Below are 18253 nucleotides of genomic sequence, written 5' to 3'. Positions count from 1 at the left end.
GGGGCTGGCAGCCGGGGGCTCGGGCGTGGGGTGGTAATTTCAGCCCAAGGCACTGCAGACACCCTGCCTGCCACAGATGCTGGGAAAAGGGCATGAAAGGCTCCTCTGGAAAAAAAGCCACAAGGAAAAATACCCATCTGGCAAGTGTGACATTCAGGGAAGTTTTGAGAAGGCCAATATGTTTAGTGGTTTAAGGGTTTTTCCCCCCCAAAAAAAGTGGCACAAGGGAAACCTACAGCCACAAGGAAAAACACTGAAAGGGTAACCGTCTGACAGCAATCATCACCGTTTACAGCAGGGCAGGGTGACAGGAACCCAAAGTTCCTAAGGAATCCCTGCGGTGGCACCGCCGGGTGTTCCTGCTGGCAAGCACCGACCCTCGCTGAGCAAACAGCCCAGCCACTAACTCCTGCCCACAATTACTTTCTAGGTGCTTGATTTCCCCTGGAAAGGGAGACACGCACCCCCGGGCACAGGCAGCAAGCCCAACACCTGCAGCCAGAGCAGAGATCTCTTTATGCCACATAAATATCTTCCTTTCCCTGTGAACAGCCCGTTTAGTGACATTCAAAACTACTAAATCTGGGGTTTATGTGGAAATGATTTTAGAGTGCACTGGAAACCCCAGGTTCCTTTTTCAATCTAACAACGTCTTTAGAAAGCAATTCTTTAAGCCTCCATTTCCAAGACCCTTTTAATCTGTGCAAATTATTGGTAAGAGCCGAACCAAGGCAAACTGCCATCAACTGCGATCACAACACTGTAACTGGGCAATGAGTGACTATCGCTGACTATTTAGATGAAACTATTGCTTTTAGGCAAGCTGCCACAGAAATAAATTAGCATTTATACTGGATTATTGAAAAAGTAAAAAAAAAAAAAAAATCAGCCTCTATCTATATGTCAATTGTGTCTTGCCAAGGTCAATATCTTTACTGTAATAGGCAGTCTCAAACAGCAAGAACAACTTACGTGTGGAAATGAGCACCGTGCGGCCAAAATATGTCATTATTATCAGAAAGACAAACTGATCTCTGAAATAACATCTGCACTCCTACAGCTTCAAATAAAGATGACCTTCTGTGGAAGGTGTGTAATCAAGAAGCTAGGAACATAATTCAAAAAAATTAAAACCTAATGGTTTGACTTCTTGGTAGGTTCTTTCCTATCACTGTCAGCCTTATTGCATTTGCCACGTCTTTTTTTAAAACCTGTTTTTGAAACTACTTTACTTGAAATCTTCAGTTCGATCTTCCCAGGCTATGGATGGACATGGTCCGTTTTTGTATGGCACTTCCAGGTAATGACTGATTAAGTCAGAAAAATACACATTCTGCAAATAAGGATGATTTTAAGGGATTTTTTGGTGAAACATTCGCTGTAACAATAGGATTTTCTTTACCACCAGTCCAGCACACTAACAAAATGAAACATCTCCCTGCCAGAAAACCCAGTCACTGAAGTTGAACTGGAACAAAGGAGCGTGTTCAGTTTCTGCTAGAGTAAAAGTGCAAAAGGAAAATATCACCTTGATACTTCATTTCTATGGGGACCAAGTGTTTGATGCTGACCCTGTCAAAAGGCTCGATTTCAGGAAAGTTGCAATGCCTGGTTTAAGAAAGGAGGAAAGCCTTCACTGACGTGCTATGCTTTTTATATATATATAAAAAAAATCATGCTACTGATGCGGGAAAAATTCAGCGATGTTTTCTGTGCAAAATAAACACAAGGAATTTCGTCAGTGGTGTTTCTTTCTGCTCCCCCCAGGCTGTGCTTCCCTGTCGGCTTTGCAAGGGGATGCAGGGAGAAGCGGCCTCTGCCCCCAGGGATCTGGGGGCGAGGAGTCTCCCAGGCTCTGTGGAGGAGCCAGCGAGCAGGAGGCCTGGGCCAGTCCCTGCTGCAGCCCCATGGACCCACCGCAGACCTCGAGAGCCTGTCCCAGCCCTGTCGCTGGCGAGAACCGTGTGGCTCCTCATCCCAGCCCCTCGCGTGGGTGCTCCGCTGCGGCTGTTGCATTCAGAGCCCTTTCCTGCCCGGTTCAGCCTCCCTCGGCTGCGCTCCTCGGGGCAGCCCCGTTGCGTACCCCCGTGTGCAGAGTCCCCCAGCAGCCACCTTGTGTGCAAGCGGAGGCCGCAGGGGTCGGAGCCATGCCCATCGCTCAGGTCCCTTTGGATCACCTGCTTCAGGCCAGATCCCAGAACCCCAGGTCACGCCTGCCGGACTCACGTGCACGGGGCCAGCCCTGCTCACCCCTTCGCCTTACCCTGCCCGGTGTGTTACCAAAGCAGCCCTGAGGCCTCACTGGGATCCCAAACCTCCCTGCCCCAGCAGCCTGCAGGAATCATTCCCGTGGTACCCGGAGCAGCCTCCCCCCTCCCCAGAGACGAGCAGGAACCCCATGGATGCTCTGCCTCTCCCAGCCAGACTCCATCCAGCCATCCCCTTCCCGTGGGTCTCCCCTGCACGGGGATGGGGCTGCGCGGGGTCCTTTGCCAAGCTGCGGGCTAACCCCAGGACTGTTCCCCTGCAAGGCTGACCGGGGTTCCCCTCCCTCCTCCTGCCTGGCTGGGGGGCTCAGGCACGGTCCCCATCCCCTGCCCTGACAAGAAAAGGGCACCTCTAAGTCCAGGGAGGACAGAGTTTTCCGCAGCCCCTTCCTGGCGTGTGACTCCCAGAAAGGAGTCAGGGACAGCTCCAAAAGGGACAGAAAACTCTCTTCAGGGAAAAAAAATAAAAATAATCAAATCAAAGCATAACTGTCTGCCTTTCGAGGAAGACTCCGGCAAAGGAAAAGCTGAGCTCGGAGATGCTCAGCAGCACGTGCAGCGCAGCCGTTCCACGGGGAAACACATGGGCCGGCGGGCACAGGCAGCGGGGGCCCGGCCACAGGGCCCCATCCCCCAGGGCGGACAGGCAATGCCGTGCCCCCCAGGGTGCCCTGGCAGGCAGCGGGGTCTCACTGGTGGGTCACCTCCAGCCACAGGAGTGGCAGCTGGCCCTCCGCACAGCCTGACGGCGGGCAGCCACCGAGGGCGTTTTAAAGCATTTTTTTGAAGCAGGGAGGGGGCAGATGGGACACACAAACACAGGAAAAATTAACGCGGGTGCCAGGAATTCTGCCTGGACTGTGGAAAAATTGCAGCTGAATAAAGCGTTGCAGGTAAAATTGTGGGGAGTGGGAGTTTCGAGGTGAGCAGAAGCAGCAGCGCGTGCGGAGATCTGACCTTGTTTAACTGCTGCCGACCTTCAGCATGCAGGGGGGAGCACAAGGTTTAAGAAGCAGAACCGCTCCCTCCTTCTCTGATTTTTTATCTTTTGTGTTTCCTTGATAATCACCCCGGTACTGGGAGGTGCTTTGCCCAGCAGTTCTCACCGAAGGTGTCAGGGAAAGGATGGTGTTCGGAGACAGGAAGGGAAAGCTCTGTTCCCGAGGTGCGGGACATCCCTGGCTCCCCAAAATGGGGCTCGGCCCCCCCGGAGTGGGCCACGGGGAGGGCAGCCAGAGCCTCCCAGGACGGCCCGGGCACTGCGGTGCTTATCGCACGCACGGAATTTTCTCTCTTATCGGGGAAAGCGCAGCTCTGCTGGTCCCCGCTGGGAAGGACTGCGGCCGGGTGGGTGCACGGGGCTGTGCGGGGGGTTGGCACCCCAGGGCACCCCGGCCCCCAGGGCACCCCGGCCCGCACCCTGCGCGGAGCGGGCTGCGCCAGAGAGCGCAGGCAGCCCCGGGGGCGCGGGCAGGTCGGGGGCTGCGAGCGGCCCCTCCGAGCGAGCGCCGCGGCTTTGTGCGGGAGCTGCGGGCTGCTGCGGGGCCCGCCCGGATGCATAGGCACACAGCGGCGTGTCGCGGAGCGCTGCCCACCGCCCCGCACGTCCGCGCCGCCCGGCCGCCCCGTCGCGTCTGCCCGGCCTGCCCCGCGGAGCCCCGGCCCGGAGGGGGGGGAAGGGGAAGCTCTGGTCGCGGGGTCCGGCTACTCCCGTCGAAGAGCCCGCTCCGCTCTCCCCGTCGCGCCGGCAGCGGCGGGGCACGGGCAGGAGGCGGCCCGGCCGCTGCCCCCCGACGGGGCCGGCTCCTGCCGCGGGACCCGCTGCAGCCCGGGGCGGGGGGAGTGCGTCCCGCGTGTGCCCCGGCCCCCAGCCATGGCCACGGGCAGCCCCGAGGGAGCATTTCGTTGTCTCAAAACCAACGAACAAACGAACAACGACCAAAAAAAACCCCAAACGCCGCCAACCAAAAGACCCCCAAAGCCAACCGCAAACGAAGCATCAGTCTCGCGAGGGTCCCGCCGTCCCCCCAGGGCCGGGCCCGGCCCGCTGCCTTGCCCCGGCTGGCAGCCGCCCCCCGCGGGGGTCCGGGCCGGGCGAGGGGTTTCCCGGCTCCTGCCGACGAGTCCGCGCCGTCGGGCTCGGTTCCGCAGCCGTCGCGCTGCCCGAGGGGCGGCTTATCTGGGGGGAGACGCACGGGCAGGGGCGCGGAGAGTTGCGGCCCGAGCACGGCAGGGGGAGCGGGCAGGTACTTACAGGCGGGGGCCGCGGGGTTCGGCCCGGGCCGGGAGCCGCTCCGGCGCTGCCCCGGGCCGGCCGGGCTTAAGAGCCGTCCGTCGGGCGCAGGACAATGGCCGGGAGGAGGGGGCTGGGGAGGGCGGCGGGAGGCGGGGAGGGGACGGGGCCGCCCGCCGCCGCTCTCCCCCGCCGGGCGCGCTCGCTCCGCCCCCCCGCGTCTGGCGTAAACCCGGCGCCGGGCTAAAAGAAACGGCGAGCTACCGGCTCCCGGGGCTGGTGGCCGCCGCGCCGCGCCTCGCCCGCGGACGGCTCGCCGGTGCCGGCGGCAGCGCCCGGCCCGGCCCAGCCCATCCCCTCCCGTCCCGCCGCGCCATGTCGCTGAGCCCCAAGCACACGACGCCCTTCTCGGTCACCGACATCCTCAGCCCGATGGAGGAGAGTTACAAGAAGTTCAGCGGCATGGACGGGGCGGGCGGGCTGGGCGCGCCCCTTGGGCCCTACCGCCAGCCGCCGGTGCCCGCCGCTGCTGCCGCCGTGCCGCAGCACGTCGTGGCGGGCCCCACTGGGGCGGCTGCCTACCACATGCCCCACGGCGTCTCCCAGTTCCCGCACGGCGCCGTCGGGGGCTACTGCAACGGCGGGCTGGGCAACATGGGTGAGCTGCCCGCCTACCCTGAGGGGATGCGGAGCGGCACAGCGGCGGGCGGCGGCTGGTATGGGGCCGGCGGTGACCCTCGCTACTCCAGCAGTAAGTGCGGGCGTGGGGTTGGTGGACGGGCGGGCCGGGATGGGGGGCAGGGGCGCGCTGCCCCCGATGGGGCGGCCGCCGGCACTGAGCCGCCTGTCCCGCTCAGTCTCCAGGTTCATGGGTCCATCGGCAGGGATGAACGTGGCCGGGATGGGCGGCCTGAGTGGCATCGCCGAGGGCGCCAAGGCCATCGTGCCACTCCACGCGGCCCCGCGGAGGAAGAGGAGGGTGCTCTTCTCCCAGGCGCAGGTCTACGAGCTGGAGCGGCGCTTCAAGCAGCAGAAGTACCTGTCGGCGCCGGAGCGGGAGCACCTGGCCAGCCTGATCCACCTCACCCCCACCCAGGTGAAGATCTGGTTCCAGAACCATCGCTACAAGATGAAGCGCCAGGCCAAGGACAAGGCGGCCGCCCAGCAGCTGCACCCCGACGGCGGCGGCAGCGGCCTCTGCCAGCAGCACTCACCGCGCCGCGTCGCCGTGCCCGTGCTGGTGAAGGACGGCAAGCCCTGCCCGCAGCCGGGCAGCGGCACCCCGGCCCCGGGGCAGCCCGCCCCCCCGCCCCCCGCCACCTCCACCGGGGCCCTGCCTGCCGCAGCCCCCGGCGCCCACCCACACCCCGGCTCGCTGGGGCAGGCGGCCGACCTGGAGGAGCTCTCGCCCAGCCCGCCGGCGCTGCACGGCCAGGTGCCCCCTCTGGCCCCCATGGACTCGGCCGGCGTCGACTACAACAGCGGCATGGTCAGCCCCAACCTGCTCTACGGCAGGACGTGGTAATCCGTGTGTGTGTCGTCTCCCCGTCCCGGGCCCCCCGCCCCCGCCCCGCCCTGGCGTCGCCCCCGCGCTCCGGGACCGGACCCTCCCGGCCCCGACGGCCGCCCGGGCCCGGCCGGGCACCTGCGGGGAGCCCCGATGGCCGTCCGTGGGCCTCCGCCAGGTCCGCGCCCCACCGCCCCCCGCCCCCGGCCTCCCTTCGCGTGTGTTTTTTAGACTCTCTGGGGATTCGGAGACGGGCCCGAAGGCAGAGCCGCCGCGGGGCTGCGGGCGTGTGTCCGCGCCGCCACCTGCCTGTGGGGGGGGCGCGTCCGTGGCTCCGCGTCCCGCCGCCTTCGCGCCCGGGTGCGCTGGGGCCCGCCCGGGAGAGCCGCCCCGACGGGACGCCCGGCCGGCGGCGGGCAGCCGGGGGAAGCCGGGGACAGCCGGGGCTGCGCTGCCGGCCCGGCCCTGCTCTCCTGCGGCCGAGCACCGGCGGCCAGACCCGAGCGCACCGGGAGCCCGCGCCGGTACCGGCGAACATACTTTACAGACCCACTGAACGCGAACAATAAATCTTCTGAAGTGCAACTTATCTCGGCGGAATTAATTTTATAAGGGTGGCCATGAAGTGCAATTTCATTATTATTTGATTGAAGGTAAATTGAGCTGTAACGCAAGGTGGAGGAGGCGGCGGGGCGGCCGCTGCCTTTTGGTGGACGGGGAGCGGCCGGAGCAAGCGGGCGGAGCGGCCCGCGGGCGGCGGCGGCGCAGGGCGCTGGGGCAGGAGCGCGACCCAGCCCGGGCGCGGATTTGTGGGGGGGGGACGTTTTTATCGTTGTTAAGAAATTCCGCTTAGTGAACGGGTGTGCGCGTGTGGACACGGTGCGCTTCCCCGCGGGGACGGTGCCGCAGACGCCGGCACGTCGCCAAACGTCTGAGGAGCTGCGGGACGACGGAGGATCGGCCCGGGATCGGCCCGGGATCGGCCCGGGATCGCCGCGGCAGCCCCGGCGCCGGGCAGCGGGGTCGGGCTCGGGCCCAGCCGGCTCAGGAGGAGCGGCGCCGAGCGGCAGGCAGGGCCGGGGGCTGCCCCTCGCCCGCGCCCCGGGCACACCGCGCCCCGGGGACGCTCCTCGGAACTGTCCGGCATTTTATTCTTTTACATTTTTTTTCCTTTTCATTACAATAAAAGGAAAAGTTGTTCTCAAGAGTTGGCTGCTTCGTTCCCGGTGTACGTGCGGATGCAGTGTGGCTGCCCTGGCCAGCCCGAACCCCCGGCTCCCGGGGTGCCGCTCCGCGCCCCGCGCTGCCCCCTGGCCCCGCCGCCCTCGGGGCCGCCCCCGGCCGCGCCGCGCAGGAACGAGTCTGAGACGGAAAACGGCGGTTTCGGCCTCTGCGAGCCTGGGGACCGGCTGCCGGCCCGTTCCCGAGCCCCCCGGGGCAGGGGGATCCCCGCCGCTCCCCCGCGGCCGCCGCCGCACGGGCCCGCTCCCCCGGGGGCCGGGGCGACGCGTAGGGACCCCCGCCCCGGGGCCGGGTCGGCACGGAGCGCTTCCCGCGGGGACGGCCCTTGGCAAGGGGATGGGGTTCGAGCCCGGTGGGGCGAGCGAGCCCCCCGTCCACCCCGCTAAAGCAAAGGGGACGGCTCCCGGCTCAGCTCCGGCTCGGAACACAAATACAGAGGCAGAGCAGCCCGGGGACGCCACGGGGACCCCGTCCCCAGGGGCCACCCCGAGCCCGGCAGTGCAGAGGCGGCCGGAGCAAGCGGCGGAGCAGGGGATGCGCCACGGCCAGGCCCCGCATCCCACCTCTGCGTGATGGAGCCGAGGAACCGAAGCCCCCGGCCAAGGACGTTGCTCCGAGAACCGCGCCGAGGGTCCGGGCAGGCACCGCATCTCCTGGGGCCGAGGACTGGCTCCGCTGGGAATGCCAGCCAGCTTCGGGGCTGTCGGCCGAGGGGGTGAAGAGCCCGGCAAGGGGGGAAACCTGCAGGGACAAGCCCTTCCCAAAGCGGCCCCCCAGAACCTTCACCCAGCCCCGTTTCACGTCTCCCAACCCCAAACACAGGGACAAAAGCCCACCGGCACCCGGGGCTCATCCTCGGGAGCAGGGGACACCTTTGGCAGCGTAAGGACAAGACCCCAGCTCCTTCTTCCAGCCTCATGCTCCAGGCACCGCATTTGCATGAAAATTCACGTTTTGCCACCGGTTTTGTTCTGCTGGAGAAGCAAAATTACTTTTTTTTTTTTTTTTTTTTTTTTTTTTTGAGACCCAAATATCCTCCCGGCCGAGGAGGAAGGCCATTGGTGAGGGCCGATGGCGTTTCCCAGCTCCGGGCAGGATGGCGACTCTTTGCATTACAATGGAGGATTCTGCTCCACCCTCAGTCACTTGAAAATAATGTTACATTGGTCTCATCTTTTTCCTCGTTACTGGTGATTAATATCTGGGCCCTCAAAGGAAGGGGCTGAAAAACTACTCACAGGAGGACCGTGCCTTGCAACCTTGTGCAACGGCACCGGCAAAGCTTGGAAGTGCACAGATTTATATGATATGCATGTTTAACGGAAAAGTCCAAGTACAGCACAAGGGGAAGATGTTACTTTAGCATTAACGCTGGTCATTCACCTGGAGGCTCTCATAATTTTTTGGGATTAAACAAAGGTTGTGAATGCTGTTATTGAGGCTGTGCAGAATTTTTTTTCAAGAAATCAAATGTGTGCAAGACAGGTATAGATAAAAGACAGAAACACGTTCTGGAGGGGAGTGGAAATAAACCACTGCATACTGCTCAGAATTTCAAAAGCCACTTTATAAAGCAAATAAAAATATTTACTGATTTGGTACACTCACACAGAAATTTTCTAGAAAGAGTGCTAAAAATGAATGGAAACTCTGCATCTATTTTAAATTATATATCAAAACGGACAAATACACCTTCCGTGCTTGTTTATGTTACAATAACAAATTCAAAAACAGGCACAAGTCATAAAAGTTGAAATGTTTTACTCCAAAGTCCCCCCCCCCCCCAAATCTCTGCTCTTTGTGAGAAATTCAAGGAAGCAGCTGACGAGGAATACCGACAGACATGTCTTTAAACACTGTGCTCCGCAGACTGCCCGCTGTGTCTTTCCCAAGAGTTAATAAAATCCAATTTCTATGCATTCTTTAAAACTCCGGGTCTGTTTTCAGGCTCTTATGTGTGAAGTAAAGGATGTTTGGAGCTCAGATTGACAGGCACAGCTAAGCACAGCTTATATATGTAATAAAGACAAAACAGCACTCCTACTTCATCAAATGTCTCACAGGCAAATTAGCAAGTCTAGCTTACTTGTATTTTGCAATACTCTATTTCCAAGTGACATAGCTGCTCCCCACCTCCTCCCCCAAGAAAAACAAAACAAAAAGCAATAATCAGTTCATTAAGAAATGTGCACAGTAAAACAAGTATTATATTTTAAAAACTACAGGGATGATTCTTAAGGATTCCATCCATGCCCCCCCCCCCCCCCCCCCAATAATAAAAGAACAAAAGCAAAAAACCCTGGACATTTTCTATACTTAAAAAAAAAAAAAAAAAAAAAAGCAAGAGCTAATTCCAGCTGTATCTTCCTGAGGGAGGTGGTAGCGGGTAGGGCCTCCCGGGGCCATATGCCTACAAACAAACAAAAGCAAGCATTTATTTTTTGGATTAACATCACAGTAAACAAGCTTGCTGAGCTACAGGCGCCATACAAAAATGAAACAATACATCCTTTGCAGAGCAAGGTACCACCGGCAGAGCTGAACGTCTCGTCATGGTGTTTACAGATGCCCTCCTGAAAACACAAGCTGTAACTTCCACCCAGGGAGAGTGGATCTGCACAGCACCGGCCTCAGCGTCCAGCTGTACCACAGGAGCCACAATGCTTCTAAATCAGATCTAAATTTGCCAAAAGGCAGCACTGAGGACAAGTTATGTCCAAGCTGTAACACCTCTGCGTGTTCTTTGCGTGCAGCAATGCTGGAAGCTAAGAGGTACAAAATGGTAAAGCCACACACACACATACATATACACATACACACATGCACCTGAAGGACAGACTGGAAATGTGAATTTTTAATTCCTACAGAAACATGGGCTTTGCAGTATGTATGCTTAAGCTTTACACAGTAATGATGTAAACATTATTTTTGTGGACTAACTAAAGTATGAATTAGTGAAGCAAAATGCCTGTGTGCTGTTAGCAGATTTAGTCAGGTTTATTTTTTTAGAGGAAAAAAATTAAATTCCCTCAGTTACCAGCTTTCTGGTTTAGTTGTAAGCAATCTTATGCTGAAGCAAGGCAGACATTTTTACAAATAAGTATGTTAAGGAAAAAAAAATATAAATTGTATTTATTACAGAAGCAGCATTTTTCAGCACTTATTCCATTTTAAATAATAGGTGGAAGATGCCTAAATCCCACCTTGGAAATCACTCCAAATTAGATGTGTTTTTGTATTTAGATTTAGACTAGGCATTCTGTATATCAACTACCCGGTGAAAAATCCATTGGAAAATTATTTCATATGGTCCCCTTAAAGCATTTAGAATTATTTCAAAACCTGATACATTGCAGAGATCAGAAAGTTAATTAAATGTGATGCACTAATGACAGCTACAGGGCTTTGTTTGTTTCTTTCTTGGGAGGTTTTTTTGGTGGGTTCGGGAAGAGAGGCTTCCTTTCATTTCTTTAAAAGAGAAATCTGCCTTTACCCTGTCCTACGGGGACTCAGAGAGAACCACGGAAACCGAGGAGACAGCGAGCGAACCTGTGACAAGGGAGGTTTGCTTCAGCCTGCTTCTGTCCGGCAATCCAGAACAATTTCCTAAACATAAACTGATTAGCTGGTTTTAAGGGGCTCCAAAACAGACCTGCAGAATACACTGTTTCCACAATCAGGAAGGTTTTATGTTTGTTTTCCGATTTAGTTGTAATCAATTAAAAAAGGAAACAAGTTGACTATATCCTTTGAAAAAAATCCTTCCCCTTACATAACAAACAGCACCCATCCTGTACAGGAGTGTAATTTAGAGGTCTCGTAAGAGCTGCACAAGACATTTATCTGGACATTCAGTTGTGTATTACTACAAACTAAAATAAAAACATTAAACCCCTGCACAACACCAACAAGTTTATTCTTTAGTTTTCTGCAACTGCTGGAAGACACCAACACACACCCGCTAACACAGAGCAGGCCATATCCATGGCAGTCGCATTAATTTTGTAAGCACTTTGTAGCAGCGCATTTATTAACCTCTTCAGACCATGTTCTGTATGCTGTAAAAAAAGAATTCAGAGGTGAAAGGGACCAAAGATAATTATTTATGCTGCTGTGTGTCACCACTTCCACTTGAATCCCTTTTCAAGGCTTTAAAGCTTTGAAATTTACAGGCAGCAACGCTAGATTCAATTATTGGTTTTGCACCCTAAACCCTTTAAGGTAGCTTCTAATTTTACTCCAGTGTTGTCAGCCCTGAGGAACTAATGACATCTGAAAGTAAATTTTAAAATAACCAAAATAAAATCTAAAAAAAAAAAAGACAAAAAGAGGCAACAAAAATTTAAAAGGAGATAAAAGCAGCTGGAAAGCAACACTACCCAAACGGGATTTTTTTAAGGAAGCAAATTTACTTGACCTGAAAGATTTGCCCTTAATAACCGCTGCGTACATGAATACAAATAAAACCCTTGTCACCGCCCAGTTTTAACTTCCTTTCATGACCCAGCAGACACCTCCTGTGCTAGTGACAGGTGAATTACGTTTTGGGCAAGACTGGAGCATTACCAAATATGCATCCTGTTTAATCATTCAGCTGGCAAACAGCTGGAGCGCTGCGAGGGCAGAGGTTTTCTGTCCCTGCCAGGCTGCAGATGTCTGTGATGCTCAGCCACCAGACAGCTTTCCAAATGGGCGCTAACAGGGGATGCCCTCCCCGAGCCCCCAACACAAATGTTTCTGAAGACACTTCCCATTCACCTTTGCCGTCCCAGCTGTAGCTGTTACACATGGAGATTTAAGGTCGGGAATGAACTAGTTGAAGCTCCAATTCCTTTTGCAAATATACCCACCTATGCTACTCAGGATGAAGTGTAGAGTGAAGTATGGCGTAGCAGACAGACTTTTTTCAAGCATCTATTTTCCAGCCCTAATTAAATACCACCCAGACTCCACCAGCATCAAAATCCTCTACCAATTTTTCTACAGTACTACAGCAGCCCCTGTTACGGATTAGTGCAACTATGCATTTACTCCTTTGTCTCCGGGGTTTTGGGTAAACCCATGTAACACAAAATGAAAGATTTCTGAGAACCAATCCTACTGATAAACCTCATCCAAATTTGAAATATACTTAAACTCCCACACCGGGGACTAGTTGGGCAGCACAGCCAGGATTCATACCCCACCACTAAGCCTAATGTGATCATAACCCATGCTGTCTAGTTTTGCTTATAGCCAAAACCAGTCCTGGAAGCATTTGTACTAGTAATGCTGTCCCACTATACTTGGAGCAAGAGTGCACAGTGGTATACATGCCCCTCTTTTTCCCTTGTTCCTCGCTGCAACACCAGTATGGCAACTGAATGAGCCGAAGAATTCCTACTCCAGTCTTAAAAGCCTCCCCTGCACTAAAAATGCTTCAGGGTAGGAGTCAGGGGGGAGAAGGGAATCTCACCGCTGCTAACAAGGGTTCAGCTGAACAAGAGTTTAAGAGTTGGGAGCGTTGGGGCAGGCTGCTTGCTGGCTATAGATCTTTTCAGCAGCACCATGTAATCCTGCCGCTGGCAGACAATGCTGAGAGCGGTATTAGCAGCTCACAGGCTGCTTCTGCTGGGCTTTGGTCCTGACAAGCTGCACCAGACAGAGAAACACACGGCACTCTGCAAAAACCTTCCCCGGCAAAGGCCAAAGGCTCTTCCCTTACAATAAAAACATGTACTGTCAAGCTGAGTTTGTATTAGCTGCCTCAAAACCCCTACACCGTAATGTCATGGTGCAAAAGTGGTTGTGATAGATAGCGCTACCAGAGTCTCCCAACCAGAACAGAAAAGCAAAACATAAGGCAGACAAAGAACCAGAGAAGCAGTAAAAATGCTCTAAGAAGAATTCCTCATACGCTGTATGACATGACAATTTAAATGGATTGTACTTGCAGTCCCTACTGTATAAAAAAGGATACTGGGCTATTACCCAATATGCACGCTGCAGGACTGAATTTATACCTATGTGAAAATGACTACATGCTGCCAGTAGCGTGGAAAACCAGTCCCAGAAATAAACCACCAAATTTGACTGTGTTGGCCCTGTACTGTGTGACACAAATGTTTGCATACTGGGGAGATGGGCAGACTGGGAAGAAGAAAAGAAAAAGTAAGAGCATACACTAAGAAGTAACTCGTCTGAGGCACGTTGATGAGAGGTAGCTGAACCAGGTCCCAGCAGAAGGCAAATTTCAAACAGTCCATGCCTTAGTTTCTATATAAAGGATTGGGAAATAGTGCTGTTACCAAGCAGCCACGTGCTTTTCCTCCTCTTCCCCATTACTGGTCAGTAACCTTCCCACAGCTGAGGAATAGTTCTGACTTACCAGAATAGCAACAGAACTTAAAAAGTTTAAAATAAATTTCAGGTATTTATATTAAACTAGTACAGAGCATTGTCACAGCAATAGTCAGATTTCTAGTACAAGAATTTATGCAGATTCTATTTTTACTGGGCACACACATACACAAAAACCACACACGCAAAATCACCTGCTGCTTTCAAGAAGCGTTTTCCTTACGTGGCATTTTCATAAACTGATGACAAAGTCAGCTATAATTTTTTATGAGGTTCTCCTATCACACTCACTTTTCATTTAACTGCAAAGCAGCTATTTTCAGGTGTTCTTTCACAGACATGTTTTATTTCTCTGGCTACCAGAATCTAACACTTGTGCCCAAGTGGCTTTTCAGTTAAGAGTAAGCCAATAAACGTTCGAAGGCAAAAATTAATGAAGTCGTAAGAATCTACATTTTAAACATACTGGAGAGAAACCTTTCTATCCCCAAGATTCGTAGCTCATAGATTTCCTTACAGAAGGGGAGGACTCTGGCTGAAACACTTGCCTTCAGATTATGTTTTCTCAGGCCGCAAGAAGCGTGTGTGACTTGGCAGCATGTTCAATCTACTGTTAATGAAGAACAGTCAGGGCACTGGCCAGGGGTACATATGGAGGGGCCGGACAAGGCTGGCAAGCTTACCTGTCTGTGCTTTCACTGACGACACAGCTCCTGGGCTAAAACCAGCTCGGGAACGCCTACCTATGCCGCATTCACTCTCCACAGCCACACATAAAGGAAGCTTTACTCAGGAGGAGAACAGGACATGCAAAACGGGGCAATGTGTTTATACCTGTCTTCCCCTGTCCATCCGATCTTCAGGTCTCTGTGGGTAACTCATTGGTCCGCCCAGCCCCTGGTACTGACTTGGCTGGTACTGATTTTGGGATTGTAGCATACGGTTCCACGCAAGCAGAGGAGCAGCCCCAGCAGTTCTGTGTAAAGAAGAAACACAGTGCAGTGTGAACTTCGCTCCTACAGAGAGTTTCACACCACAAAATCCAAGTTTCTACAGTCTCGTGTGATAAATGATTTGATTTGTCTCAGAGCTAAACACCGCCACATCCAGCTATGCCTGCAGTGGTACTGCACGTTGCCAAGTCATTAGAGGTGAATCAGGGAAGGGGGAATATCTTCCAAGATTCCCCTACCAAAAGGCCACATTTGCTTACTGCTTCCTTCATCACAGCCACAGAACCAGGTACTACCACAAGCAGCAAATTCAATTTTACAAGTCAGAGATTTTTCCCATTCCTTGGAAGGATTCTTTTATTTTAGGGGCAAATTTGCCAATTCATCTGCCTGATCTTGAACATAGATTAGCTAACTTGGTGATATCTGGGGTTTAAACGTAACACACCATCCAAAGAGTAAACATGTGCGATACAGGAGAATGAGGCTTTCTTTTCTAAATGTCCAGACTCTTTCTGGGAGTCCATTCTTTCTAGTTAATTGCAGGTTGCAAATGAATTCTTACTGCGAGTATTCTGAATCTAGGGTAGGGGCCTTGGCTGCTTTTTCCCATCCATTATTCTGCTCAATATGTCAGAAGGTCTGATCGGGAAGAAACCTTTTCAAGTTCTATTGATGCCGTTTTCAATTGACCACGGTGACCTAGCAACATAAGCACTAATTGGCATGGACTGACTGACATTTGGTGTACAGTTTATATGGGAACGCAAATTCAACATCCATTATAACCTAGTTTGCCATCCTAGATTACTAACGGCAAGAAATGTTTTAATTGCCTTCAAGTACCTATTTTAACATTGCAATTATAAAGCAACAGGTATGATACATCAAATCATTGTTTGATTAGAAATATTTAGCAAAATGATATAGCCATGATACAGTCTTTAAAGCTGGGCACAGGTAAGGGTACAGTTCCTTACAGAATTCATAGCAGTTATGTTTTGCAGTACGATCCACTGTTGCAAAGGAAAACCACTGGATAGTCGAGACAGTTAATCTTTTCTGATCCCTGTTTAAGAGAGTCAGTTGAACAGTGTGCGGCCAGCCTGCTGGGAATCACAGAGAGCACGAGCACTGCATTTCATACTTACCTGCTGCACCACTGAACTGAAAGTTACTCAGTATACATCTTCCAAGAGCCTCTGCCTAGATTTGCCCGATTAAATTGGCGGGACCTCTACCTTGGAGGAGCAACCCTACCCAGGGGCTGATATAGTCTTTCAAACGCACATGCACTTCAGCAAGGAGGGTATGACACTCGTGACTGAGGGAAGATTCACAGCCCGCTGTACAGTGTTGGGCAAACTGAGTTTTGAACATCTGAAGAAGAGATGCCAGGAGAGGAAGGGCTTTTAAACACACGTTTCAGCAGCTGGGACAGAGGCAAAGTTGGAATCAAGACAGGTAAACGTAAGATTAAAATGAATGAAAACAGGCATTCTGGATGTGAAGGCTTTCTGGTTTTGGATGCAAATTGCTTTTAGTTTCACACTAAAGCCTGCAAGACAGCTGCTCTACCTAGTCAGATTCAGACCTCCCTGAATTTTAGAAAGGCAAAATAAATTCCTGCCATCTCCAGAAAAGAAATAACTTGGTTCCCATTTATAAAAGTATGAGTCTTACTTGATAAATAGGCAATTGGTAAATACAATGTGCAATACATGTAGTAAAAATGAAAATGCACAAAAGTTAAGAGGTACCAAACTGTGTGGTTTTATTTTTAGCTTTAGAGGTATGTCTAGAAATGAACAATTTTATCCGAATCATTCATTAGGGGGAGCAATACTGTATTTAAAGTTAATAGCACACTACACTTGCAGGGACCAAAAACTCAAAATCAGTATTCTAAGTATGATCCTCCTTTTGGTTAAGTATATTGACTACTAACTACCCTCTCTCCACTATTCCCAGAAACCAGCAGACTCTCCAGGAAGAATACACTGCTCAGCCTTAAGGAAAGCTACAGGGAATTACCCAGAGAGGTCTAGGGCTTTCATCAACAGTCACTCTGTCTCTACAACTTTGCTAACATGCTTGTGACCAATACCCTCAGTGACTGATGATCACAGGCCAACACTTGCTACATGCCTAGAACGGGAAAGTTTGATGTAAATTCTGCATTCACATGTATTTTGCACGGAGTGTAAACTTTACTTGGTAAAGTGCTGCTTACTGAAAAGCTGGGATAGTTTAACAAGTAAACAAATAACACGGCTTTGTTGGGGCATTTTTGCTTCGAAGCCATCTGAAAGAGTGAAGTTGGTGATTTTCAAGTCAGAACAACTACATACTCTAGAGGATAAACCTAGTAGGAAAAGAAAAAAAACCAAAACACCAAACCCCCAAACAAACCTGCAATGTATGTAATATTTCCAGTCTTAAAGCCAGAAAACCAGCTTACATCTCTTTGCTGTTCTTAATTCACAGAACTATGTACTGTTTTTAAAAACCAAAATTTTAGATTATTATCTGGTAAACAGAAATCAGAAATCATAGTCCTCACAGGACTTGACTTCATGTTTATCTAGCCAATGTATCAATTGGTGATTCAAATTACCTGAAGGTGGAGATTTGTACGCAGCAAAGCTGTGACTCACGGGTAATGAAGGAAGAACTGCACCACTTGGAATATTGCATGAGTTCACCCTGGCAGAGTTACTCAGATGCACACTACCCAGAGTTATGTCAACTTATGACTAAAACTAACATGTCAGGAAAATTTATGCAGTAAAAAGTTTCCGTTTTCCAGCCTGAAGCATCTTTGGAAATCTCTTTTATGAGCAGGTTAAGCAAAAGGATCTGCTTAACCAGATTACAAATTTCCATCAGCCAGAAAAACATGTAGCATGTATCTACATCTGTCTCCCCTGAAACATATCAGATCACCGGCACTGAAGGCAAGAGCATGAAATAATCTGCAATCTCCAGTAACGCAGCCCAGTCAGACCAGGGCCTGAACAGGACATGCTGAAAGGGGTCCTGTTCAATGGCAACTCACCCATTTTATTTTACTTGCTGCACACTGAATTGCATCGCTACATTTAAAAGTAAGAAATCTTACGCAGGAAACAAGATCATCTGGATTACGAAGAAGCAGCTTTACAATGTCAGGTTTTCTTCCACCCAGGCCTGTGAGGCAAGTGCTAGTGTAGCCCCCACTACAATACTCAATCCCTGCACTAGCACAAAGGGTCGAAGCTTTCCTAGCAGAGACAGGGCTCCTTGCTTTCTCCCTTTCTTGATGTCGCAAATCAAGGATATTGTAGCCTCCTGCCAACCCACTTCATCTGAAAAGGCTGGAGCAATGGCTGACCTGTCCCTCAATTACTTTCTTCCCAGGAGCGGGGGTGGCAGAGAACAGAAATTCCTCACTGCTCTCCCCCGTGGCACCTTGTGGCTCCTGGAGCACCCGGAGCTGCAGCAGCAAGTGGGGATAGCCGCAGCAGCAGTATGGGGAACAGGCAGCTCCCAGGGAACTGACTGGGAAAATGAAGACCTCTCGGGCAGGTTCATTTCAACAGGTTCAGTCGTTTTTTCTCCTGCACTAAACCTACCCTATCTTTGTATTTCTGTTTAAACTTCTGCTTAAGTTTCCATGTTTATCTCTGTATGACAACTAACTCCACACCAGCCCTAAGCATGTTTGATTTGT

The 18253-nt window shown here is 52.3% G+C and overlaps 2 protein-coding genes across 4 annotated transcripts in view; one reads left to right on the top strand and one right to left on the bottom strand.

The window, feature by feature from the left end:
* Positions 1-3282: 3282 nt before the first annotated feature.
* NKX2-4 (NK2 homeobox 4) lies at positions 3283-6118 on the top strand. Its single transcript, XM_080407784.1, has 2 exons — positions 3283-5251; positions 5358-6118. The coding sequence occupies exons 1-2, from the start codon at positions 4141-4143 to the stop codon at positions 6023-6025; spliced, it is 1779 nt and encodes a 592-aa protein (XP_080263910.1). The 5' UTR covers positions 3283-4140; the 3' UTR covers positions 6026-6118.
* Positions 6119-8795: 2677 nt separating this feature from the next.
* XRN2 (5'-3' exoribonuclease 2) overlaps positions 8796-18253 on the bottom strand; it is a 52509-nt gene continuing 43051 nt past the window's right edge. For all 3 annotated transcript variants that reach the window (XM_080407780.1, XM_080407778.1, XM_080407779.1), the window contains 2 exons: positions 14423-14564; positions 8796-9659 (listed from right to left, as the gene is read on the bottom strand). In XM_080407780.1, coding sequence (XP_080263906.1) covers positions 14467-14564 — 98 coding nt within the window. In that variant the 3' untranslated portion in view covers positions 8796-9659; positions 14423-14466. The remainder of the gene's footprint in view (positions 9660-14422; positions 14565-18253) is intronic.

The sequence above is a fragment of the Falco punctatus genome (genome assembly GCF_963210335.1).
Source record: "Falco punctatus genome assembly, chromosome: 12".
NCBI lineage: Eukaryota > Metazoa > Chordata > Aves > Falconiformes > Falconidae > Falco > Falco punctatus.
This window is presented reverse-complemented; position numbering and strand designations above follow the sequence as displayed.